We start from the raw sequence: 25871 nt of genomic DNA, 5'->3' as shown, positions 1-25871 counted from the left end.
TTCAATAACTGAAGCTGGGGACCACATGCACATCTTGGCTTTAATAGAAAGGGGTAAAAAAGAAAACAGGTAACTTCCAAGGATTGGGGAAGGGGTCTAAAATGTCACTTTTTTGTGACTTTAGGACCATGTGGTGCAGAATGGGGAAGGTTATCCCAAGTGGTAACACTGCTGGAAATAAGGGCTGTGGGAGGAATCAAGCAATATTTGATTCAAAACACAAGTCAACTCAAGTCCACATTTCAGTTTCTGCATATTATCAATTTATCTTTATTTCTGAATATCACAAACTCCAATTAGAATACTTTAAAAATATTCTTTTGCATGCATTTAACAAATCCAACAGAACAATGGGTATCCAGTTTACTTGCATCGTAACTATGGAGTTTTAACTGAAGAACCAATAAACATATTTAAATCCATTGGTACAGGTGAGAACAAAAACCTTCTAGACATTAGTCTGATGGCATCCTACCACTATGCACATGTTGATGTAACACTACTACTGACCCTGAAGCACAGGCAAATAGAGACACAGGGCTCTCCCTAAAAAGCAAGTGGAAAGGATTAGATTCCATCATCATCATCATCATCATCACTGCTGAGGACAAAGCTGCTGTCTGTGGACTGAGACCCATCTTCCTTCACATTTCCCACAGTCCCTCTCTCATCAGAATCATCAAACAACTTCTCATTGAGACCCTCTTCCTCATCAAAAAATTTGTCATTGGAATTATCTTCAAACAGCTTGTCACTGGCATCTTCATCTTTCCTTACATCTGTATCTTCTCCATCTTCCTTTCCATCTGAGTCATCGAAGAGCTTTTCATCTGCGCCATCTTCTTCCTCCTCTCTGTCATCAGCATCTTCACACTCCTTTTCATCTGCTTCTTCTTCATCCTCATTCTCATCGGACTCATCATCAAAAACCTTTTCAAATACGACTTCTTCCTCATCTTCATCTTCCTCCTCCTCCTTTTCATCTGAGTCTTCATCAAATTCTCTCTCAGAGCCTTCCTCACCTAACACTCTTTCAGATCCTTCATCAAATTCTGATTTGTCAGTGTCATTTTCTTCTGACTCTTTCTCAACATTTTCAGGGGACTCCTTGTCAGAGGCATCCTCGTCGGAATGTTTTTTAGCACCATTTTCTTCTAATTCTTTGTCAGAGCCATCTTCAGACTGCTTTTCTGAGCAGTCTTCCTCAGATTCTGAGTCATCGTCTTCTGACTCTTTCTTGAGGCTTTCTTCCCCTTCAGACTCTCTGCTATGGTCATTGTCTTCAGATTCTTTGGCAAAGCCATTCTTATCATAGTTATCTTCACCTTTCTTCTGAGATTCTCTTTCAGGACCATTCTCTTGAGACTCCTTTTTAGGACTACCCTCTTCAAGCTCGCTCTCAGGGCAGTCTTCTTCACTCTCCCTCTTGGGGTGGTTCTCTTCACACTCTGACTTGGGGCGGTCCAGTTCACACTCTGTCTTGGGGAAGCCCTCTTCACACTCTCTCTCAGGGTACCCTTCATCAGACCCACCTTCTTTAGCATCTTTTTCAGAAGCATCTCCTTCAGATTCTCCCACATCTTCTGCCTTTTCAAACTTGCTTTCATCGATAGTTTCTTCAAATGCTACTCCAGTTGTAGCTTCCTGAGCACTCGTGCTAGACATGCTCAGGTGCTCTGAAAAATGCCTTACTCTGGAAGGCCCTGCCTTTTCTGGACCACAGATGGAATCCATACGCTGGAGGCCTCTGTTAGCCTCAGGGGCATTGAGGAATGCCTCCCAGCCTCTCAGCCTTTCCTCTCTTTCTCTTGACGTCTCCTCTACCTGTGTATAAACAGAAACTAAGGTTAAGGTAAGTGTTTGGTGAAAGAAGCAACAAATTCTCTGGGCATTTCTAATACTGACACAAGTACCCTGGTTCTGTAAAGCAACTTTTCTAGAGCAGTCCAAGCACTGCCTTACCCTGGTCTTCAAAAGTATATACCTTGATTATACAACCTTAAATACAGTTAACCTTAAACAAGATCATATAAATAAACATGAATATCCCAGTACTGCTGAAAAGTTTCATTTCCTAAAATATTACTATTGGAGCTCTGTCCATTCTCTGTAACAAGAAAGTTGAGGAATAATTTAGTTTACTCTGTTCTTTTCTTATTCTGAGAAAACCTCAAAATTTCAGACTTACATAGTGAGAAGTGAGAGGTTTTTCTCTATCTTCCAATGCAAAACATTATTTACGAGATATATTATACAAAACAGATGAAATCAACCCCCAAACTAGATCTGCAGTTGGCAATGCAACAGTTCCTGTGCCCTCCTTGATAGCTGCGGGATGTACCTGATAATCTGTAGTCCCATCCCAGGCTTGAGCAGTGATTTGACGGCCACCAAACCACCTTCCATCCAGAGTCTGGATACAATAATCAGCCTCCTCTGGTTCCCTGAACGACACAGAAGCCACACCATCTGGGTGCCTCTGAAAATTCAAGAAAAAGAAGGACTCAATAACAAGATTAAAAATCAGAAGACAGGTACAGAGTAGTATTTTCCTGACACTATGAACTAAAAGACTTCTGAGATCTTTCTTCCTTTTTCTTTCAGCCAGTAGCTAGCTGCTTCTTTAGCTTCATCTTGTCTAGCAAGAACCAGTACAGTGTCCTTGCAAATGTTTCTGTTAACATTACCCAAGAGGGAAGACCATGTGATAAGAGTGTAAACTGGGAGGTCAGAATTGCCCTGGGATTAAATCCTGCCTGTCAGGAGCTGAAGGAGCACTGAGTGAGGGCTTCTGCACGAGAAGATGTGGCTTCTTCAACTGCACAGCTAGCAGCTACCTGCTTCAAAGGGTTCTGAGAATTAAGTGGCATGTAGTGTAAAGCCCCTTGTGGCATATTAGCAGTACATTGTTAAGAAATGGTCAGAAGTACTTTTTATCAGTTTTGGAAGTTCAGAGAAAACTAAACAAGAGTTTTTTCCTTGACTGTGATCAGGTGAATAATTGAGAGAAAGGCTAGAACTTGGAGGAAACTAACATTCAATATATTTTTCTTCTAGTTGCTGTCACTTGATCGCGTACTCTTTAAGAGTCAGAAGGAAGGGAAATAAGCTTGGCATATCAAAACAATCCAAGACTCGCCTTGTAAACCATGTTCACTGAACTACTGATGACAGACAGCAGGCCTGCGATATAAAAACACTAATCTAAAATCCAGGGCAATCTAAGTCACTTCCTCAGCTCGGAAGGATGTCAGGACTTACTGGTGCAAGCCATGAACTTACATCAAACAGAAGGAGCTTCCTAATCTGTCCAAACTTTGAACATTCTACTCGAAGGTCTTCTCTGATCTCATTCAGCACCAATGGATCATCCTGAAAAAACAAAAAGGATTAAAATGGAGCTCCTTCCTTCTTCATAACTCAAGAACCAAATTTATTACTGTGACAAATTTACAAATGAGAAACATTTGTCTGCAGACTACAGTAATAAATAAAAAAATCAAAATAGAATTAAGTTAGATGACTTCACTCACTGCTACTAGTTCAGGTACTCACTGCTACTCAAAGTGAGAGAGGAAATGGACAAGCAAGGCAGAGAGGAGGTCCACAATAGCAAAAGAAAACGATATGCTTATACGTGTGTGTGTGTGTGTGTGTGTGTGTGTGTGTGTGTGTGTGTGTGTATTTTTTAAAGCACACAGTAAAATATTCTTGTTGCTTTTCCATGTGAATGTACTAAAAAAAAAAAAAACTGAAGCATTACTAGTACCAGTGGTCTCTAGTTCAGGAGGACTCTCCTCCCAGAACTCTGGAAGGATCAAGACTCCCAGTAAGGATGAACAGAACTCTAAGCTTCAGGGCATGAAAAGAGTCAGAAAGGCCCACATCACCTCTGCTCTACAGTAGCCTCTTTAACCAAGTAAGCTAGACACAGAACTTTGTGATCTAAACTTTACACTGACTAAGAAGGTGGACAATGACCATATGTGGTTACTGGGCAAGTCCTAATCACAATTAATCTCCCTAGCTACATCTTGCTTTTTACTAAGGATATAGATATAATAAGCTTAAATGTAGCTTCTCACATTGTATATTTCTATTGGACTGTGCTAATGTGCACAAAAAGAAATCTCCCTTTATGTCACAGTTCTGATTCTTCATTTCTTGATATTCAAACTTTCCAGGCAAAGTATTTTTAGGTAAGGCTTCGAACTAAACACTGAACCCATCTGAAGTTACATTACAAAATAATCCTTCATTATTTACCCTGACACCAGAGAGTATTTTTAGGTATGTAACTTCTAACATTACTCAAGTATTTGGAATAAAAATATACTCCATCCTCCCAAATATAAGTTCTTTCTGATACCTTGGGGTAATTCAACAACATTGCTTTTATTTTCCTCTAAAAAGTTTAATGTTGGTGCCTGTTCTTTTGGTTCATAACCAGTCTTCAATCAAACTAAACAGTCCCTAAAATTCCTCTTGAACCCTCTGTCAGGAGTCATATGACACACCACACTATGCCTGGAATCCCAGCTCATGGGAAGTGGCAGGAGAATTCTAAGTTTGAAGCTAGCCTAGGCTAATAAAACCCTGTCGACAAAACAAAAAATAAGAGAATTATAGAACATCTCTACCAGTATCACCCAGCACTTTCAGTGATTATACAGTTGTTCTATGTATCTGTATTACCCAACATAGTAGCTACTGCACATGTGTAGTATAACTAAGGAGAGGAATCTTTATTAGTTATAATAATAATTTATGGTGGCTAGAGTCTACTTGATTTAGATTGTGAAGGTGTAGACTGACATGATTTGAGATCCAGGTTCAGAAACCCTGAACAAAAAAACAAGACATCTTCCTTGTTAACAGGCTCTCATCAAGCTCACAGCATGAGGTATGGAGATAAGGTTGAACTGTCCATTTTAAGGCCCTTGCTAAGGGGCTAAAATAAAATAAAATAAAAACAATTTTGACACTATTGACAACGTAAACAAAAAGAACAAGATTAAACTCAGACTGCAACCAGAATGTTTTCAAATCTGAATTTTTGCATTCCAAACATTTTCTTCCTTGTGTGCTATGTGTTATCATTAATTCTAGAACCAAAGAGAGAAAACAAAAGTTGTTTTTCGATTACTGATAGCATCCATCTACACTAGCAGATGGTATCAGAGGTACAATGGAGTGTAAGCTAGCTTGACAATTCTTATTCATTTAACATCTTATTTGCTGGTTTGGGGATTTTACATGAATATTAATATTCGTTACAGAACTTGGTGAAAATGTGGTCCTGAAACATAACCTCCATTATGAACAGATTTCTTTAAGGATCAAACTTTTATTAGTAACACAAAGTTTTCAGAAGCAAGTGTGGAACTGGTATTCTCCACCAAAATCAGCTGGTGCCTACTGAACTGTACTACAAATCCACAGGCCGTTCCCATCAATCTTTGAGTTCAGATAGCAAGCAGCTGTGATTTGGGGCCACAGTATGAATATTAACTGTCTTATCTGGGATACAATGAAAAGAACACCAGGATAAACACGGAGTTCCAAATACAAGTTGATTCTTTGTTCTATTTTCCTATCCTACCGATTACTACAGGAGCATGCCTTGACAAAGATGGGGCACGGTAAGCTTTGGACCCTCTTGTTAGAAAACATACCAGAATTTTTAGGTGTTAAAGCACCATTTCCTACCTCAAAATCCATGGGGTGAAACATATTTTTGATGATGACAACTCGTTCATGTCGCATCCGGGATGGTCCAGCTCTCCTCTCAGGTCTCCAATCCAACTGCCTAATGTAACAAAAAAGTAACAGTAAACTTAAATCTGGTTTCAGATTTGTGAAAGTTTAATAATAGTCATTATCTAATTCCAACCGAGTTCCACAGAACTTTCTGAAGTTAAAAAAATTCTAGGCAGGGGGCAAAAAAAAAAAAAAATGCTTAGTATCTGTGGTTCCTTATCAAAGTAACTCCAGTCTTCTAGACGAGCACTGCAATTAGATTTCTAAAGCCTCCTCATGATTTAGTATGTACAACTTTCTAAGATGAAAAGGCATCCCTCAGTCAAAGTGGAGGACAGCTTCCAGGACACACAACCCCAGCTGGACACCAAAATCCTTGGCCACGCAGAACACTAACATAGGACACTACCATATTGACTTACACCCTATACCTGTTTCCCCATGCACTTTAATTCATCTCTATACTGTACTCTAATACCTTACACAATGTAAACTCTATGTCATTAGCTGTCATTTGTACTGAAGAGGGACTGGAAGCACAAAGGGTGGGGGACAAGAAGTGTGGGAAGAGGTGATGGAGGAAAGATGCAGTTCAGTGATGCCACTGGTCATGAGCACATCACTTATCATTTTGTTTTAAATAAAGAAGCCTAGGACACAGTTAAAAGAAATCAGCCCAGAAAAAGGAAAACCTCCTCACCACTGCCAAATCAGCCCATGGAAGTAGATTTCTGAAGATCTCTGATTAGCTAATGAAATTCTTTTAGAATAATTTGTAGATGTGTTTGATGGAACAAAACTAAGTAGTTATTACCAAAACATGTTTTATATGAAACTTTTCAAAAAGAATACAAACTTCTGCTGCAGAGATAGTTTCTTCTTATAATCTTTGCACTTCTTCTTCTTTTTTGAGGCATCATACTCGCCCTTCAGCTGGAACTTCGCCATCTCAACATGTAATTTGTAGCCTCTAATTTCATCTTCATCCAAAAGTTTTAATGCAAGTTCCACGGACTCTTTCTTTATAATGGTAAATAAAACAGTAAGTTGAGCACTAAAATATGAAACTTGAGATTTTGAGATAAACAATGCCAGCTATCTACTTTGGTATAATGAATCCTAGAATATAAATCAGGAAAGCTGTGTTCAAAACACAGCTATACCTCTAACACCTGTGTTAACTTAGAAAGGACTAGTTCTCTGAACCCCAACTTCTCCATCTATAAAAAGCTAAAATAATATATTCATCAAAGAGTCTCTGACAAAATTAGATAAAAGAGTGTATGGAAAGACCAGGGCATGGCATACAATAGGTGTTTAGTAAATTGTATTATTGGGTAATGTTTGTCTCTAGTAGCCCAAATTTCTAATCTGCGGAATGACAGGAGATTTGAATAATTTCTGTAACATCTATTTAACAGTGGATGATTCAAGGAACTGGAAATAATAAAGCCAACCTTTAATGTTCAGCCTCATCAAACTAAAATGGAGATCTGTAATAACATACTAAATAGAAGATAATTATTTAATGGCTTATATATTAAATGCATTTATGGATTCTAGGTCCTACATGAACAGGGTACTTACTGCCCCTACTCAAACAGAGTCAAAGATCTAAAGGTACGAGGAAGGCACAAAGGACCTCCGACCTCAGCTGCTCAAATCATATATGGATCCTGAAATAATTAACTTTATTTTCTAAAGTGCAATTTACTGGCTTAACAATCTGTTACTTTCGTGGGACCTAAGTTATAAAAGTGTTTCACAAAGAAATATTTTTCTTTAAAACTCCAATCATGGAGCTGAAGAAATGGCTCAGCAGTCAAGAGCCCCTGCTAGTTTTGCAGAGAACCCAAGGTCAGTTCCCAGAACCATAGTGGGTAGCTCACAACAATCTATAATTCCAGCTCCACAGGATCCAACATCATCTTCTGGCCTCTGCAGGCAACAGCATTCATGTGTACAAAAATTCATGCACACACACAACACGTACAAGCACGCACACACATAAGTAAAAGAAAATAATTTTTTTTAAAAAAACATCTGATCAATACCTTCCTCTTTGAAAAATTTACTTCATAGGTTTTTAGTCATCTTTAGGCTGATAAATTCTCAAATATTACATATAAACATACAAAACTGTCATGATTGTGTTAGGGTTCACTAACCCATCTTGCTTAAGAAACAGATTAAAAGCTGATAACCCCAAACCTTGCCAGCTCAAGCCTACTGTCTTCTGATTCTATTGTATACTATCCACTAACTACACATCCAGGATACATAATTACATTATCTTTTTTTACTTTAATTTGTAGTCATTTTCAGATTCTATGAAAAATTCATGTCATAATTGTGGCCATTTGTTTTTTTGCCAGGCAATAATGGATGATACATGCCCTAAGGTGACCGGTGTTGCAGAAATGATAATTTTCTTTCATAACAAACAATCCCTGTGCAATTTATAGTAACAAGACCACACAAAATTCTGCAAATTTCCACTTTACTTCTCTTCTGTGGTGTTGAAAGCAGTAAGTATAATTTACCATCTCCTTTCCAGTCTAATTCAGGATTAGAAAATTCTTTCTGTAAAGAGCCGGTTAGTAAATCGCTTAGGTTTTGTGGGTCAGAGGTTGATGCTGCAACCACTCAATGCAACTGATGAAACACAAAAGCAGCCTCACACAAAGGCACAAGTGAGTGAGTGTGGTTGTGTTCCGACAAAATTTTATTTGCAAAAACAGGTGGCAGGCTAGACTTTGTTATATCCCATTCCAATTCATTCCTATGTGCTAAATAATGTTGCTGGCATTTTTTTCCTTCTCAGATTTTTAAACTGCTGATTATATGCACTGGTAATGTGATCTTTACAGTGAGGGTTTTTTGAAGTTAAAGAAAAGCCCCTCAATCACATATTTACATAACATTTTGACCTTGCAGCAAACAGTTTCTTAAAACAAGCAAATAACCCTAGTGTTACTAAGTTGACTTTTGGATTTTACACTGTCTTACTTAATACTTCTTTTGTTTTATGTATTTACATCCTTAGTCGAGTATACTGTATGGAAGTAGTAATTTATATATACTAAAATTTAGGAAAGGTACCAGCATCACCACGTACAGTCACAGTCTGAAATTTCAGTTTTCTTTCTACTCTGTTTTGGATGGTTCTTGGCTTAGGTTAGCATCTACAAAAGATTCCAGCCTTGGTTCCTGATTTAAAATTAAAGAGATAAGAAACTTAATTGACCATATACCAACCTTCAGATAACAGCAAAGCCCATCTCCTTTAAGATTTCCTTGATTATCTTTGTAAAGTTTGACCTTAAACTCTTCTGTCTGAGGATCTCTCATAATAATGCCAAATTTGGACATAAGCTGTATGAATTCATCCACTGTGATGTCTGGAGGCAGACCTATAGTTTCAGAGAACAATTTTCAAGGATTTAATAAAGGTAAAAGTTATTCAGCATATTACCAACAAGAAACCTACAACTTAGGTGAGTGTAAAGCTGACTTGTGTAAATGAGTGCAAAACTTCCTATCTATAAATCTGAAGATCATTCATATTTTATATATTAAAATGTATCATAGTTATGCTATGCTTCACTAAATCTGAAGAGACAAATTGATGTAAATTATCTAAGGCAGACATACAGAACAGTATGCAAAATTGAATAAATTTTCTTTATTCTGTACTAAGTAAATCCCAAGTTAGCATAAATAGCTAAATAAAACACACTAAAAACTAAAAATCACTTAGCACAAGGTCTCGACATTAAATGCTTCCAATCTTGAAACTGCATTAAAAAGGGATAAATACCTGACACATATACATTTGTATTTCTGTCTTCTTCAACATGGAACCATCCTAAAAATCAAAATGAAATAAATAAAATATTTGTAAGAAACAACAAGAATCTCATGAAATCTTGGCAACGGTCGTTTCGTAAAACTTTGAGAATGTTCTCTTTATTTAAGAAGACTAAGTCTAATTCAAATCACTACCCACTTTCAAAATACATAAACTTTTTGACTGAGAATTAGTTGTAAGGCTCTCTCTGAAAAAGAAAAGGGCTATCTCGATTCTTAATGACTTTAAGCCTATATTAAAGCGAAAGCTCACATTACCTACCATTCCTTCAATGTTATTATAATCCTCCAAAATGTAAAATGTATGAAATATTTTCCTATTTCATTTTCAAACCCAGGTTTTGCAAAACAGAACTACTTGCCTGATTCGGCCTTTCTCTTTTCTCCCCTCTTTTTGGGGTCAGTGGCTTCTGGGATTGCTTTCTGTGGAGGTTCTTCTATGGTCTTTGTGTTGGTATCCTGGACATTCTCAGTAGAACTAGATGCACCATCACTAGAAAAGCCGTAATTAGCCTGATACGTAGCAATGAAATCTTCAGTGATCTAAATGGGTTAAGTCGGCACATAAGCAGACATGGTTACTTCACTTGTGTTATATGGCTGTACATTCAGTAATAAAATCTAAAACTTAAACAAGTGTTCGTACAAAGAGTAGCTGTAATAATTCAAGTATAATGTGAGAACAGTCACCTTATATAGAAACTGTGTAATATGATTGAAATAAGACAAAAGTACTCAGATTGCCAACACAAAAAGTATGAGAGAATTGTAAGTGATGCTAGCACCTTTTCTAGTTGTTTTATAAATTACTACTTCTCTACAGTATATTTGACTAAGGTGGCCAATACAAAAGAAGTATCAAATAATGAGACAGAGTAAAACCAAAAGTCACCTAGAAATTTAATCATAGAATCCACTTTTTGGTGTACAGATGCACAAAAATACACATGTACACTAAGATTTTTGTGTTTATGAATGAGGCTGGCAACTGTGCTAGAACACAAAATGCCCATTTTAGCATGAGCACTAATTCACATTAGTGCTTAGTGACAAAACAAAATTCAAGATACACTCAATACACACCCATCGCCCTGGCTTTGCAGGGGAAAGCACTATTGCAAAATGGCTGAATGAAGTTATAAGTTATGTCTATCGCTTTTAGGCACACATAAAAGTAAAAATTTAAAACCCAAAGTTTGAAGAACTATGGTTTTCAGTAACTATGATAAAGTTACCAAGTAATTGCTTGTCGGACTATTAGAAACACCCAGAAGGTAGAAGAAATCACATCTACATTCAAGCTGACATTGCAATTTCAGAAATGGGATAAGAAAATTTCAAAAATTTGGAGAGCTTGAGATATGCACAAATATAAAATCAGAAAGAATAGGTGGAGTAATTTTTCAACTAACAACCTGTCTACACAATGGAGACAAGTTTTGTGTAATTGGCTCTCAAGTCACTTTGATATTAATGCTCCTATGAGGCTAAGACTAACAACGTGCTTTCACCATAGAGTTTACACTACCAGGTTTAACACTAGTTGTTTTATTTCCATGTTGAAATTAAACACTTAGCAATTCCCAAGTACTCAAAACGAATGTAGAGATCTTTTCCAACCATTTTCTGTGCTTCCCTAATCATATTCCTGTGGTTACAAGGTTCAAACTTAGATGCTCTGGAACAAAATTTAGTAGAAAAATAAACCAAGATGGCAAGGAAAGTTTATTCAATAGAATGAGGTAAAAGGCTGCTTTCCCACCCCCTTAATCAACAAGCTAAATCTTGTCCACAGCATATACACTAAACATCTCACATAAGTTTGGCTATACAAGAGAAAACTGTTATTAATGTGTTTTCCTTGGTGTTTTTCCTTTTTGCAATAAAAAGCAGTCAACAATATAACAACTGTGACCTTCACCAAAAAAAATAATAATAAGGCATAAAAAGCTTTAAGGCAGTACCCTAAGATTTACTTTCCTTTATATATCGGCACTGAAATAAACTGAACAAATAGACAGCCATCAACCACCGGTTCAAGGACCTATTACTTCAGCAGAGCAAACGTAAGAGGGGTGTCCCGCAAGGGTGTCCAGGGATCCCCACAGCCCCGCTCCACAGTGACACTCAGGCCACTCTTTCTTACCTTAGGAAACCAAGCCTTCTTATCAAGGTCCCACTCGTAGGGAGTGTCATCCGGCGGTTGTCCCAAAGATTCCGTTTCTCCAGAGGGTTCCTTCTGGGTGTCACCTTCCTTGGGGTCTCCGTACAATTCTTGCATTCTCAACTGTTCATCAAACTCGTCGTTCCCGCTTAAGTTGTTGCCACTCATGTTTCTTACGTGGCTGCACGAACAGTGTTCAGAGAAGTGAAGAGGCCAAAACGACGCTGGAGAGGAGCAGAGAAAGGGAGGTCGGCAGAGCTCAGAATGTGCAGTGCAACCCCTGGCCCGCCTCCCTGCAGCGCCCCAGCAGTCCCTGGGAAGTCTGAGGCGCACCGCCCAGGCTCCGCCCTCCCGCCCGCCCCACACGCGCGCGCACGCGCCTTGAAGCTGCCAGCGTAGACGCGGCCACCCACCGGGCGGGCTCCGCGGGGCCTCGATGCCACCGCTTGGTCCAGGGCGAAGCGGAAGCGCGCACGCGCGCCTTCACAGCCGCCGTCCGCTCCGGAGGCACCACAGCTCCCTCCCGCCACAACAGGAAATAATTTGAGAACGAAGTCCACCTCAGGCTGATGCAGTCGCCATTATCCGCGCGTGGCGACGTAGCGGGTCGCGCTGACACGCCCACTCTGGCGTCAAACGGCCGCGACGCTTGCGAGAGCCAGGGGCGGGGCTTCAAAAGCGCGCTGCTGCCGCGTGTCTGTACTCACGGGAACTCGCCGTGGAGAGGCAACCTGCAGAAATCCATGACACCTCAAGAACCTTGGGCTCGGTGGGGTCCTCTGCACTTCGGACGAGGCGATAGCCTGAAAAAACGCTTGAGACTTGCAGTAGGGCTGCCGCTGGATGGGCTTTGCGGCAGCCGCCATCTTGGGGAGGTGGGTGGGACCGTGGAACAAGTTTCTCCCGCTTCGCGAAACCGGTGCACCTCTTTCGCTCAAATCTCAGCCCCTGCGAAGGAACCAAGTATTTAGTTATTTTTAAATTTTTGTCCTAGGGGACACACGGCTTTTGTTCACCTTGGTAACCCAAACACGTAACATGCTGTTTGGGGTCTAGTGAGGAGTGAGTGAATGAGCAAACGAACGATGAGCCGAAGGTCCCATCTCTGCCAAATCTCACCCTTTTTAATGCATCTGGTACCACCTTCAAAAATTCTAAAGAGCTTTTTTATATGTAGATTGAATTGCATTTATCAATATTTGTTGCTATAATGTTAACTATGCGTGTACAATTTTAATTCAATAAAGGTAGTTATGAACTCTATATGTGTAAAAATCCGTATTATAACCCAGACTTGACAGCAGGAAAAAGCTTCCCAGAAGTTACTTCGATTCCAGTCCCTTTGCTTCTAAATACAGTGTTTGGGGTGGGTTCTAGAGCTCTCTGGATCCTCACAGACCTCTGTGAATCTGGTTCCAACCTTAAGAGTGTTTTAAAAACAGTAATTTTTTGTTTCCAAATACATTTATTTTTATGAGGTTCTTGTTTTTGGTAGAGCTCTCAGAAAACTGAATTTGTGTGCATGTTATGGATTTTGCTAGGTTCATTTAAATATTACTAAGTGGTTCTTCGATCTGAAAATGGGATACAGCTCTTTTCACTAATATGTTATTAGGCTTCCATCTCATTCTGGAGTATGTTTACAACACAGGAAAGATACTGTACTACATGATCATCACTGTTCATGGCACACATTCTTAGTGCCTGAAGTACCCTCAACACCCCCTTACAAGAAAATGTTTTTTTTTTTTTTAAAAAAAAAGCCTTATATCTAGGTTCCATGTCACCCAGTCACCTTGTCCATGTCACCCAGTCACCTTGTCCATGTCACCCAGTCACCTTGTCCATGTCACCCAGTCACCTTGTCCAAAGCTTCCTGGAAGCCTATGGGCAACGTAGCCTGAGGTAGCATTGCATTTTACACTAGATTTGCCTGAGCCAATAGAAGCGTGTCCTACAAAGTTTGAGTAAAAACAGATGCAGCATCAGAGGAGAAGGAAAACAGATACCTATGGAAGGGCAAAGGCATGATAAGGGCCTTCTGGGCAAAAGTTCCCCTACCTTGCTTACATGCTTACAAACTTTCTGGAAAAGTTAAAAAACTATACTAAGAGATATATATATATATTTGTGTGTGTGTGTGTGTGTGTGTGTGTGTGTGTGTGTGTGTGTGTGTGTGTGTGAATGACCTCTTGTTTGGGAGTATTCTTGTCCCCACATTTTATAATCTCTAAACTTAGTAGTTGGGAGGGGGATTCTTCTGACAAAATGGTTGATGGGTCTTCAACTTGGGATAATATGAACTGCAGAAATTCTTTAAAACTAAATTTGCTACTTACATAAGCTGTGTGTACATTGTTAAATTGGACACTTTTCATTTCACTGAGGAGGATGTGCCTCAGGACATGTTTCAGTTCTCCATAACCTAGTGACTGTTTTCATGCTTGATGGAGTATTGCTACCTGTATCCTAGATCTTAAGCAAGGGAAGACCATGAGCAACATTAGGATATGTTCACAATTTGTTTTGCATATGTCCATATCTGTCCCTATCTAGAACTCTCACTAAAGAAATTAAATATCCCCTAGGAACATTGCCTGTACAACAACAAGCTATATAAATGTAGTTGTGGATATTATGGCCACCTGTAAAGTTAGCCCCAAGAAGTAAAATCAGTGAATCTTCCCAAAACAAACCCGAAATTTTAACGCTAATTTTCTACCTACAAAAGGGGAAGGAGCTGATGACCTAGGACGCTAAGAAGTTATTTTCTACATATTTCATCACTAACTCATGCAGAGCTCCAGTTTTGGGAAACATGAAAATACTCTCTTGACTTTTGTAACCTGGGACTTTTTAAAATTAGGGTACTAATTATTGATTCTGTGTATGAGTGTATATATGTGAAGTATGTATGTGGTATGCATGGAGTGCAGAAGAGGGTGGCATGTATTTTCCCTCATCACTTTCTGCCTTCTTCCTTTTGAGGTAAGGTCTCTCTCTTGCTGACCCCAGACCTTGTGGTTTGTTGGGCTTGGCTTGGCTTGGCTTTGTTCCTTGTTTTCCGCTAGGCTGGGAGCCAGCAGACACCAGGGACCCTGCTGTCTAGGCTGGCCGCATCAGTGCTTTCATTGTGCCTGCCGGTACTGGAATCCAAACTCTGCTCCCCATGCGTGTTCAAGAAGCCCCTTTACTGCTGGACTCTCTCTCTTAAGCCATCACCTAGTACATTTATAAAATTATTTCTCAAGTGTTAGGCTCAGGAAAGTAAATATATAATGTTTTTCTAATTAAAGAAAATAAAGTATTTATAGTTCTGTGATTTTTAAAATAATAAGTCTTCAAATTGAAATGTTTTCTTATATTCTATCATTATTTTTAGAATACAAACTTACAGAAAGCCATTCAAGCTTTATTTCGTATTTATTTGCTCACCTCCAAATTTTTTACAACAATTTTGCTCACTTTTTAAATCAATGTTAATACGATATTAGCACCCCCACTTTAAGCAAGCCAATTTTAAGGACATTTAAATCCAAGTGTTAATATATGTCCCGCCCCCGCTTGAGCCACATAATTAGCAGAAGTTCACAACAGCACAAGCCATTTAAAGCTCAAAAATACCAAAAGCACTCTAAAAAAAAATCAAGTTTTTAAAAATACAAATGTAACTATAGTGCCAAAGATAAGCTCTAGTTTACTTCAAGAATACATTTTCTGAAAGCATATATTTAAACCTGGCAAATCTACTGACTACAAGGGTTTTATTTTTTCCCAATTACAGTGAGTAACAAGCTTATTTGTGTTAGCAACTTGGAGCAGAGGATAGAAAGTCAGAGCCTTCTGTCTGACTTGCAGAAACAGAGCTGAGCTCTAGGACTTCGGCACCCATCAAGTTGAGTAATATCAAGCAGGTAGATGATGTGATGATGCTTGGACAACCAGGTGATAGAGATTCCAAGTGGCAGTTCTGCAGGGTTTTAGAAAGAGGGCACTGCTCACCCAAATAAATGAGTTTCCTTCGAGGAAAGAATTTCAGACAGTGACAGCTTAGAGACTTGGACAGGTATCTTCCTCTGGGGCCCATGGTCACACCAACACAGTGGCCCTCTGTTCTGCCTATTAAGACAATTTCTTCACAATGTTTATGAGAGATGGCTCTGTCTAGTTATTAACCAATGGCAGTAGAATCCATAAAGTCAGAAAGTGTTGACCCAGCAAGGGAAGCACCTTGCCCCAGTGCTTAACACCCTCTGACTCTCAAACCTTTTTATTTCAATTGCAAGACTTCTTAGAGTGGAACGATGATTGAAGGAAGAGAGCAGTCACTCTGTGAAAGTATATATATATACACATGTATATATACATATACACACACGTGTGTGTGTGTGCATGTGTGTGTGCATGTGTGTGTATGCATGTGTGTGTGCATGTGTGTGTGGGCATGTGTGTGCATGCATGTGTGTGTGTGCGTGTGCGCACGCGCACACGCGTGTGTCTTACAAAACACCATGAGAGATGTTTTATCTCTTTTTGATCTCACAGAGGAGAATCTCTAGATTTACAGCACACAATAATCACAAACACTATTTTATGACAATCACATGAGTACGTGAGAAATGAAGAGCCTCACAAAGGAGGGATCCACTTAGATTTTTAAACATTTGTCTTGTTCATTTACCATCCCTCCTATACAGCATTCTTCACAGTTGACTGGTATTTGCAAACCTGCTTTTCTCTACTTGATGGGCTTCATTGTATTTAGAAAGCCCAAATGGCATTGCTGTTTGCACCTTGAAGAAAACGTTTTGTGTTTTACTTACAGGGATAATTCATTCTGAAAACTTCAAAACAATTCATAAACAACAAAAAACCCAGATACCATACTATGCACAGCTTAAAGCTGGATACAGGCAGTAAGACAAAAATAATCACCTTCTTTTTTTTTTTTTTGGTGGAAAAGCTAAACTTTGTCCTCTCCCTTCTTCCCGCCACAGCCACTGAACACGGTCACACTAATTTCAGACACATGTGTGCTCCCAGTCCCTGGGACCCGCCCCATCACAGTGAGGTTGGTAAGAGGGGTGTCACCAAGAGAAGGCTCAGGCAGCTCTGCCTCATTGAAGCAGCAGAGCTGAGCTTTAAAATGCTTCTGGAAGGTCTTGCTCAGCCAGTAAAGAGCAAAGGGATTTACACAGGAATTGCTGAAAGCCAGCACCCGAGAGACAATGGTGACCATGAAAGGAACGGCCGAGGGGTCTTCATAGCTTTCGTAAGTGAAAGAGTGGTAGAGGTACAGGAGGTGAGTTGGCAGCCAGCAGACAGCGAACAGAGCCACCAGCACCAGTACTGTCTTGGCAATTCTCTTCCGGGACTCAATCTACATGGGGAGAAAATTGCACACACACAAAAATACCCATTTAGCTGGCACAGATTAAAAAAAAAAAAAACATCCTCTGTATTGACATAGAAATTTACAGTTAACAAGCTGGCCTCCCTTTGAACACATGCTTATGAGCTAACTGCCTGGGACACATGGGAAGTCTGCCTGTGGATATAGAATATGACAAGTTAATTGGCATGGTAACCTGTGATCTCGGTCTCATTAACTCTCATTCTGAGGCCTCCCACCATCCTCAGATGTTGAGATACTCTAGTTAACTCAGGCAGTGCTATGGAATCCCCAGTGATTTAATTTCACTAAAAGGAGAGAGAGATACTATTCAGAGCAGCTTTCACTGCATCCGCAGAGGCTGACAGGTGAGAACAGTCTTCTGCAGTTCAGGAAAGTTGTCAGGTTGGTACTAAAGTTGCTTTTAGTCTATAGGGACTTAAATCATATAGTCAGAGGAATAAAAACAAAATGTGCCATCCATCATATATGAGAATACTCCTATTCACATCTGTTAATATAAAATAGAGGCTCACACAAAGCAAAGAAAACTGGATCACATGGACACTAAGTATATGGCTTCAGCCTCATGAGCACAGCTATTCAACTAACTGATAATCTACACAAAAGGCATACTTCTTTCCCTCCTCCATCTCTCCCTCCTCCCTCTTTCCCTCTCCTCTCTCAGTAAATGGGCACTACTTCCCTCTTCTACAGGATAGAAGCCTTCCTGACCCCCAGTCTAACAGGACAATGTTCGGTAGCATCCTTTCATTCTGTACAGATTTATGAAAGGAGAGCACACCTAAGTCCTGCAATGGCCTTAATCAAGTGTGTGAGTCACTGTGTTCTTTTGCTATGGGCACTTCATTTCACCCTGTCCGGACCTCAGCTTGCTCATCTGTAGAGAAGCCATTTTCAGTGAGTAATGTCAGATGAGCCTTGCTAGTTTCACCATTCTATACATGTCTACTATTCTGTGATACTTGCTAAAGCAAAGGATGCTTTGCTTTATAATCTGGTGTTATGCAGGTTCCCTTACTGTTTTATAGGACAACTAACTTTTACTTCTCTTGCACTTGCACTACCCTGTCTATAATACTAACAGTCTTACCATTGACTGAGTGAAGAGTACCATCAGGAACTATGATGAGAGTTTTATATATCTGTGTCACTGGGATTCCTATTGGGTCTCTACACAGATAAATGCAATGGAGCTAGCTGAAAGGTGATGGGGGGCTCACGTCTAAATTCAGGCTGTATTTGCAGGAGTACTAGTCATACATACCTGCTTTCGGGCATGGCTTTGTTCCTCAGTAGGTATATTCAAGGTGCTTTTGTAAAGAGTCCTGGCAATCAAAGAATAATAGACAGAGATAATCGAGAGTGGGATAATATAGAACACTAAGAAACACAACAGAGAATGTAGTTTTTGCAAGAGCCTCTCAGAGACAGGGTAGGAGTTACATGACTCAAATGTTACATTTCTGTTAGGATCTTGGAAAGTGTACACATTTGAGAATATAGCCTCTGGCAGAGCAAATATCATAGACACGATCCAGATGCCACCAGCTTTTGCACAGGTCTTCAGAATAGCATTGGAAGGCTGTCGCTCAAGTGGCTTCACGACCGCTTTGTATCTAGAAACACATAATCATAAGCAGGGTTGAAATCAGTGACACATGTAACTTTAGCAATCATCCAGTTCTTCCTCCTTTCCAGTCATATAGAACCAATTAGAACTGGCTATATTTTCAAATACACAGAATATACCCAGTGATTTATTTAGTCTAATCAGCTTGTCCTTTATTCACTCTTATGAGACATTCCAGATCTGCTATTTTGTAACTTTGTGACAGACCCTCTATTTAGGACAAATATTTTCAGTGTCCTTTTCTGTGTGACTTGAGAATAATTCATCACCTATGTGTTGCTATAAGTATTCTAAACAAGCCCTGTATATGTAAATGACTCATGTTAATCAAATTAACTCCCCTGGATGAGTAAGCAGTCTTAAGTCTTTCTAGACAACATTTCCACCAGTAAAAAGCAGAAATCTCATGTTTTCCCCATTCATAAGGGCTACTTCCTTCCCTATGCTAATGGATCAATAGGAGAGATTAGGGTAAAATCAGAAGCTAAAGCCCATACAACCATGCCTCTTCATTTAGACAGAGACACCTTAAAACCTGTAGCCTATACAGGAGTCTGCCCTCGAGAATATAGACCATCAAAGCAACAATATCATGACCATGATGATGATGATGATGATTATGATGATGATAATAATAATATTAATAATAATAATAATAATAATAATAATGACACAGATCAAGCTTTAGCTCGTGTCAGATTCCAGAATCTAGAGCTCTTCCTGACCGTACTGCTGGACATTGATTACCTACAGATACCTTGCAAAAATTTTAAAGCACTACTTTTAATACTTAGAGCCTCATTTTTCATGCTTTCATGGTTATTCTGCAATAGTTATAAAAAACACACTATTCAAACTAAAAACACTCTAACATGGAGCCCCAGCTCCCTGACAGTGAGACTTTCACATGCTCTAGCCACAGGACTCTAAAAGTCCATCAGAATTAATTTATTTCTCTGGGAATGATAATGTCACCATATGATTATAGAGAAAACAAATAGAATTAAGTGATGACATGACACTGAATTATCAGGATGATGAAAACCTTACTGCTGTCCTTCTATTAGCTAATCTGGGGACTTTCAAATCAATTTGATGCTTTTTCTCTCTTTATCATCCTTCTGGTACATGATAATGCACACACGGTCCATTTCACACCTATGCCAGCATGCTCATGTTGACTCTGTTATACCACTAGGCTGCACTAATGTATAAAGCATGAGTATTTTTCTTTGTACCTGCAACAATTTGCCTGACTTAATAAGCTGGAGGAAAATAAAAACACCGTTTGCTATTCTTTCAAGCACACAATTACATTTCAAAGAAAAGAAACCCCCTGCCCAGAGCATATATTTTCAAGCACTCTTCAGATGCTAACAAAGGCATTTTAACATTTTAAATCTAACTTTTATTTTTAAATGCTACTGGATTTTCAAACCTTACATTTAGGTTACACAGTGTAAGAAAAGCCTACCGGTAGCCAGTAAACGCTAAGCACAAGCTTTTCTTTTTTTCTTTTTGCTTAATTTCACATCCCGGCAATAGAACAGAAAGAGGAAACTCACCTGTCAGCGCTGAGAATTGTTAGCGTGAACACTGACACACCGACAGAAGTGAGCCGGATGAAGGAAAGCACTTTACAACCGATCTTCCCAAACAGCCAGCCCTCTGCCAGGTAGTGGGTTGCATCCACAGGCACACAAGTCAGCAGAAGTAACATGTCTCCAAAAGCCAGGCTGGTGATGAAAATATTTGGAACTGTTTGCATGGTTTTAGTCTTGAAAAAGACTTTGATGAGAATGGCATTTCCGAGGATGCCTACTGAAATGATCACAGCATAAGTGATATAGATGGCACACAGTGCTTCTATTCCTGGAAAGTTGTCTCCGGTCCATCCTTTATGTGTGGTATCGTTGGAGACGACAGAGCTTGATGATTCTGTATCGTTTGTGATGGAAATTAAAGTCTGATTAGGTGAATGAGGCTGCCTTTGAGACATGTCTCCTGCACTATCTGCCTTCACTACCTCTTCTCTGCTCAGTTCAGATGGAGTTGACTGTCACGTCTAGTGCCTACGTCTAGCAATGAGGTGCTATCAGGAGAACAGAACGGAATGGAAAGAAAACCCAAGACATCCGGTTACTCCTTCCCTTCAGTTCTTCTGTGTCTCCCAGAATGCTTGGCTAAGCGCTTACAGATCTGGCACTAGGAAATGGGAGGTGGAGGATGGAGGAGTCTCATTGGCATTCCTATGACATAAGATAAGGAAGGGGGCTAAAGAAATGCCCTGTAGTTGCTCTTCCATTTGGGGGGGGGGGTGTAGTCCTTTGAATAATCTTGTTAAGGCTTATTAAGCCATCTAATTGTTTATTAGAATCACCTGTGTTTTCATTTCTACCCAGCCTGGTCTGGACATATTTTGGTGATTTTTTAAAAAAGCAAAGCAAAACAAACAAACAAACAAACAAAACACCTCACCATCTCCCATCACATGGTAGTCTAATGCAGTCTGTTTTATATGACAAATAAGGATAGATGACCCCCAAAGCACAAACTTGAACCCAATCCTCAAAATTTAATATCAGAGAAACGATGAAGCAACAAATCACTCACACCTTGACAGAGCTCATGTCACTTCCCAAAAGCAATAATCCAGTGACCTGGGCTTAACATCTAACTCTGACACATGGTAATTCCCAACCTTCATGTCCCTGGGGCTGTGCAATATCATACCAAAGCAACTTGTAAGTGATGAAAAATCCAGGCAGACCACCAGTCACTTTGTCCCTTAGTGTCTCAATAAAAACAGGGTTTCCATTCGACGTCTGTTTAAATAGAAATCTTTGGAAAAGATTTCTATAAAAAAGATCTTATAAAGGAGTTCTTTCTGTAAAAATGACTCAAATGAACATGCCTTATTCTACAACCAAATAACACAGAATAATGCCTCTCAGGGTCTTGACCCAAATAATGTTGTAAGAATGAAAATTATTCTTTTTTTCCCAATAGAAAAAAACCCTGCAAATTATTCCGGAGATAAGGACCATGTAGATGATGGTAGCATCAACTAAAAGAAGCTTTGAAAAATTAAGGCAATCACTGTGGCACCAAAAGGAAAAGCCCATTTTTTATAGAAAATGTATAAAGGTGTGTGTGTGTGTGTGTGTGTGTGTGTGTGTGTGTGTGTGTGTGTGTGGTGTTTGGACATGGAAGTAGTTTGAAGGCAGCTCAGAAATATTATCTAAACTTATCAAATTCAATGGCCACACTCAGCTAGGAGAAACTTAGCATAACAATGTGTTTAGAAATATAACCACATTGGAAATCAACCTGGGAAATGAAACAACCAAGTACTCAGCAAACTCCTGAACCAGATAGTAAACAATGCTTGCTATTAATCCTGACAGAATAGGTGCTAGAAATTCTATGAGAAAGTCCAGTGAATAAAGTACACCAATAATCCAGTTAATTTGAACCTTCTACAGCACCCCTAGCCTCTGCCCCTTATGAAATTATCATCACAGTTTGAGTCACTGAGCTAAGTATGTGCTTTTGGTAGGAATTGGGAGGGAGAGTGTTCATGTAAATTCTAATCCCTAAACTTTTGTGTATATATGAAGTGGAGAGAATGCTGTCCACTAGGCTGGGGATTTAAAATAACCCCATTCTGTGTGCGTACATTTGTGTGGTGTATGTGTGTGTGTGTGCACATGTGTGTGGTGTATGTGTGTGTGTGTGCACATGTGTGTGGTGTATGTATGTATGTATGTGTGCTGTGTGTGTGAGTGTATGTGTGTATATGTGTTTGTTGTGTATGTGTAGGGTATGTGTGGTGTCTGTGTGTGTGGTGCATGTATATATGCATGTTGTATATGTGTGATTGTATATGTGGGGTGTGTGTGTGTGTAGGGGGAGAGGAAAATAGAATATATGTTACAGAAAAGTGGAAAGAGTATATGTATGAGTGTATATGTGTGAGTTGTGTGTGTGTTTGTGTGTGTGTGTGTGTGTGTGTGTGTGTGTGTGTAGGGGGAAGGGAAAAATAGAATATATGTTACAGAAAAGTGGAACGAGGATACTAGGACTATAGCACAAAGTACTGAAAGGGTACAAGATGGAACAGGAGAGTGCTTGTTTTTATACTTCTATGCAAAGTAAAAGTTTCTTCTTACTTAATAGGATTTGATTAATTATAAGAAGATACAGTTTGAATTGTGAATGTAATCTGCAATAATAATTCCAATATATTACCAGCCTCTCTGTTTTTATTCATAATTGCAAGCCCCTAAATTTTGTCTGCATAATTTCCTACTTCAAGAAGACATGAATACTCAGAATGGCCTTTGCAGAGACCAAGTGAAATAAACACAAATTGTAGTGGTAGATTCTAAGAGTTGGGTTTTTCAATTGAATCTTCTAAGTGGAATGTTTTGTTAAACACGAATTATCATCATGACTAAACCTAATGCCTCCCTAAAAGTGGACATTTATGGAGACTATTCCCAGATGTAGCCACCTGTACCCCACTCACACATGCCTATCTCATACGCCGTGATCAGTGTGAACTACAATTAAAATTGAGAACAAAATTTACATTGACTAAAATGTTTAGGCTTTCTGAACATTGGGGTACAAATTATGAGGCAGGTGAGTTTATCTCCATGTGTTTTTAATCTCTTTTCTCAGTAGTCTTTCTTTTTCAAGAATTTTCTCCCATACCCCTAATCACATGTCCCAGTTCCACACAACTTACTTTCAGCCTTTTACTTATTAATCCCTGTTTAAGGTGCTTCAATTAATGAAGACCAGCTGCTTACCATATGGCCCCACAATTTTAGTCTTAGGTATAAACCCAAAATAAATGAAAAGCATATGTCCACACGGAGACCAATATGCAAATGGTTGTGGAAGAATTTTTCATAAAAAATGAATTATAAATAACCTGAATGCTCTTCACTGAAAACATAAAAAACAGAAATAATCATTTAATAGAGGAATACTACACAACAACAAAAACAACAAACTTTCCCTACTTGTTGCAAAATGGATGAAACGTATGTGAAATGAAATACTTCAGACATATGATCTGAGTCCTTAATATGAAATTCTGGAAGAGTTGAGACATGGACATGACATCAGCACTTGCCTGGGTCTGGAAATTGGAATGGGGATGATTGTTGAGGAGCACAGGAAGCAACTTGGCATGCTGAGGTGTCCTAACACTGTGTCGTGTAGTGTAATAATAGTTGCCTGTTTGTAGAAATTGATTAAAATGCAGGCTGGACACTCTCAACTGGCTGGTCTAATGATACAAAGATTCGATATCAATGACATTAAAAAATGTGGCAGAAAAGTAAAACTGAGGCCAGATGCCTTAAGAAGATATGGATGGGGAAGACGTGTTTAGCAGTCTCCACAGCACTTCACCAGGACTAGAGCTCATGTTTATAAGAGAGAGAGATACAGGGGTGAGAAAGACTTAGCACCTAGCCTTAAAACTTAAAGCAAAGGGAATACACAAACCGCCATGCAATCTGAATTTCTCAGTAACACATGCTTGCTCACATGGGATATTTAGTTTCTTTTCAAGTCTTCTACCTCAAGCACTTCTGAATACCTATAAAGATAGTGAGCAGTTCAGAGCTAGAGTTAGTGGTAATTTTTTAACCCTTCCAGGTCTTTCAAAGGGTCTTTACTGTGCTCATAAATGGATATTCTACCTGGCATTGTTGCTGCTTGGAGTCCCACCAAGCCATACACTTTGCATATCACTCCCCCAAGCCTAATAGTCTTTCTCACAATTTCACCAAGCAGTGCAGTCCTTCTCCAGTGGTCACCACTGGTCTGCTAGACCTTGTTATTTTCCGTCCAACCTATGAAGGCATGCAGTCCCCTGTTAACCTTCTCATTATTTTTTTAAGAAGAAACATTATAATGATGTCTTTATTTAAACAGACTAAAACTCTCTAGGGTTACTTTCATGTTTCCAACTCCCCACCCATCAGTCTCCTTTGTTCACTGCAGTCCACTGGGTGATAGATAGCATAGTTTCACCTCTTGAGATGGACTTCACACCTGCTAGAACCCAGGAGATCTCACTACTGCTTTCACCAGATTGATTTTGCTATTCCGTGTATATTTGGGAAAGCTGAAGGACTGGAAAAATCAAGGCACCAACCTGAACCATGGTTGCAGGTTTCTGAGTCTGTGCTCCTAACCAATCCCCTATCAGAGAGAGGTAACTTCAACCGAACCACAAGCTTTGACTAGCTCCAGCAAAGCATACTGTCTTGATCCACTCCCACCAAGATGATTTCTCAAGATGTCATCTGCACTTTGTCTGACTTGGGTCAAGAATGTCCTAAACAAAAATTCCCCAGATCCTCAAGAATTCTGACCATTTAGTGGATTTGAGGAACCTTTACTAGGTATTTAGGATGACATGGTGTTCTCAGCCAGAACATACTTGAACTACCTGGACTCTGCCTCTTTCTGCATGGAAAGCAACCTTAGGCCATGCATCCAGAGGTGGAGATGAAGCAGATTTTGCAAGTTGTCAAGAGAGGGACTTTGCTTCATGTTTAGAAAAGGGTAGAAAAAGGCAAGGGTGGAATCTTAAACCCAGTGCTGAGAAGAGCCACAAAAGTAAGAAAAACAGCTTGAAACTGAGACCAGAGAGTGACTTAGAACTCCTTCAGCACTCCTTTTCCTGAAAACCATGACTGATCATGTGGACTAGGGGAGGGACCTATGATCTCCAAGAGTAGGGACAGAAGGCTGTTATAGTCTGATATGTGACAGGATCTGCACTGTCTTTCCCAGGTCATGCAAACCCTTAGCACCGTGGTTCAAGAGAATTACTTTCTCAGGCCACACTCACACTCAGAACCTCTCTCTCCTTGAGGATAGACTTCTGGGCTGTGGGACTGTGTCTGTGGTATCTTCATTATTACATGTTACTTTAGTGTCTAAGACATATTTCTGGTAGAAGCTCAGAGGATGTAAAAAATAAAGCATTAAACACAATGACA

General features: G+C 39.5%; 2 protein-coding genes across 2 annotated transcripts; both read right to left on the bottom strand.

Annotated features, from left to right (window-relative positions):
• Positions 1–240: 240 nt before the first annotated feature.
• On the bottom strand, positions 241–12405 carry Htatsf1 (HIV-1 Tat specific factor 1). The gene is made up of 10 exons (XM_036175407.1): positions 12208–12405; positions 11777–12018; positions 9993–10173; positions 9581–9628; positions 9019–9173; positions 6617–6780; positions 5710–5809; positions 3283–3372; positions 2342–2479; positions 241–1824 (listed from the first exon to the last, which is right to left on the bottom strand). The coding sequence occupies exons 2-10, from the start codon at positions 11960–11962 to the stop codon at positions 568–570; spliced, it is 2319 nt and encodes a 772-aa protein (XP_036031300.1). The 5' UTR covers positions 11963–12018; positions 12208–12405; the 3' UTR covers positions 241–567.
• Positions 12406–16757: 4352 nt separating this feature from the next.
• Brs3 (bombesin receptor subtype 3) lies at positions 16758–20839 on the bottom strand. Its single transcript, XM_036173977.1, has 3 exons — positions 20406–20839; positions 18475–18826; positions 16758–17174 (listed from the first exon to the last, which is right to left on the bottom strand). The coding sequence occupies exons 1-3, from the start codon at positions 20837–20839 to the stop codon at positions 16758–16760; spliced, it is 1203 nt and encodes a 400-aa protein (XP_036029870.1).
• Between the last annotated feature and the right edge of the window lie 5032 nt (positions 20840–25871).

Source organism: Onychomys torridus, chromosome X (genome assembly GCF_903995425.1).
Source record: "Onychomys torridus chromosome X, mOncTor1.1, whole genome shotgun sequence".
Lineage (NCBI taxonomy): Eukaryota > Metazoa > Chordata > Mammalia > Rodentia > Cricetidae > Onychomys > Onychomys torridus.
Note: the sequence above shows the minus strand (reverse complement) of the source record. Positions and strands in the feature narration are given on the sequence as shown.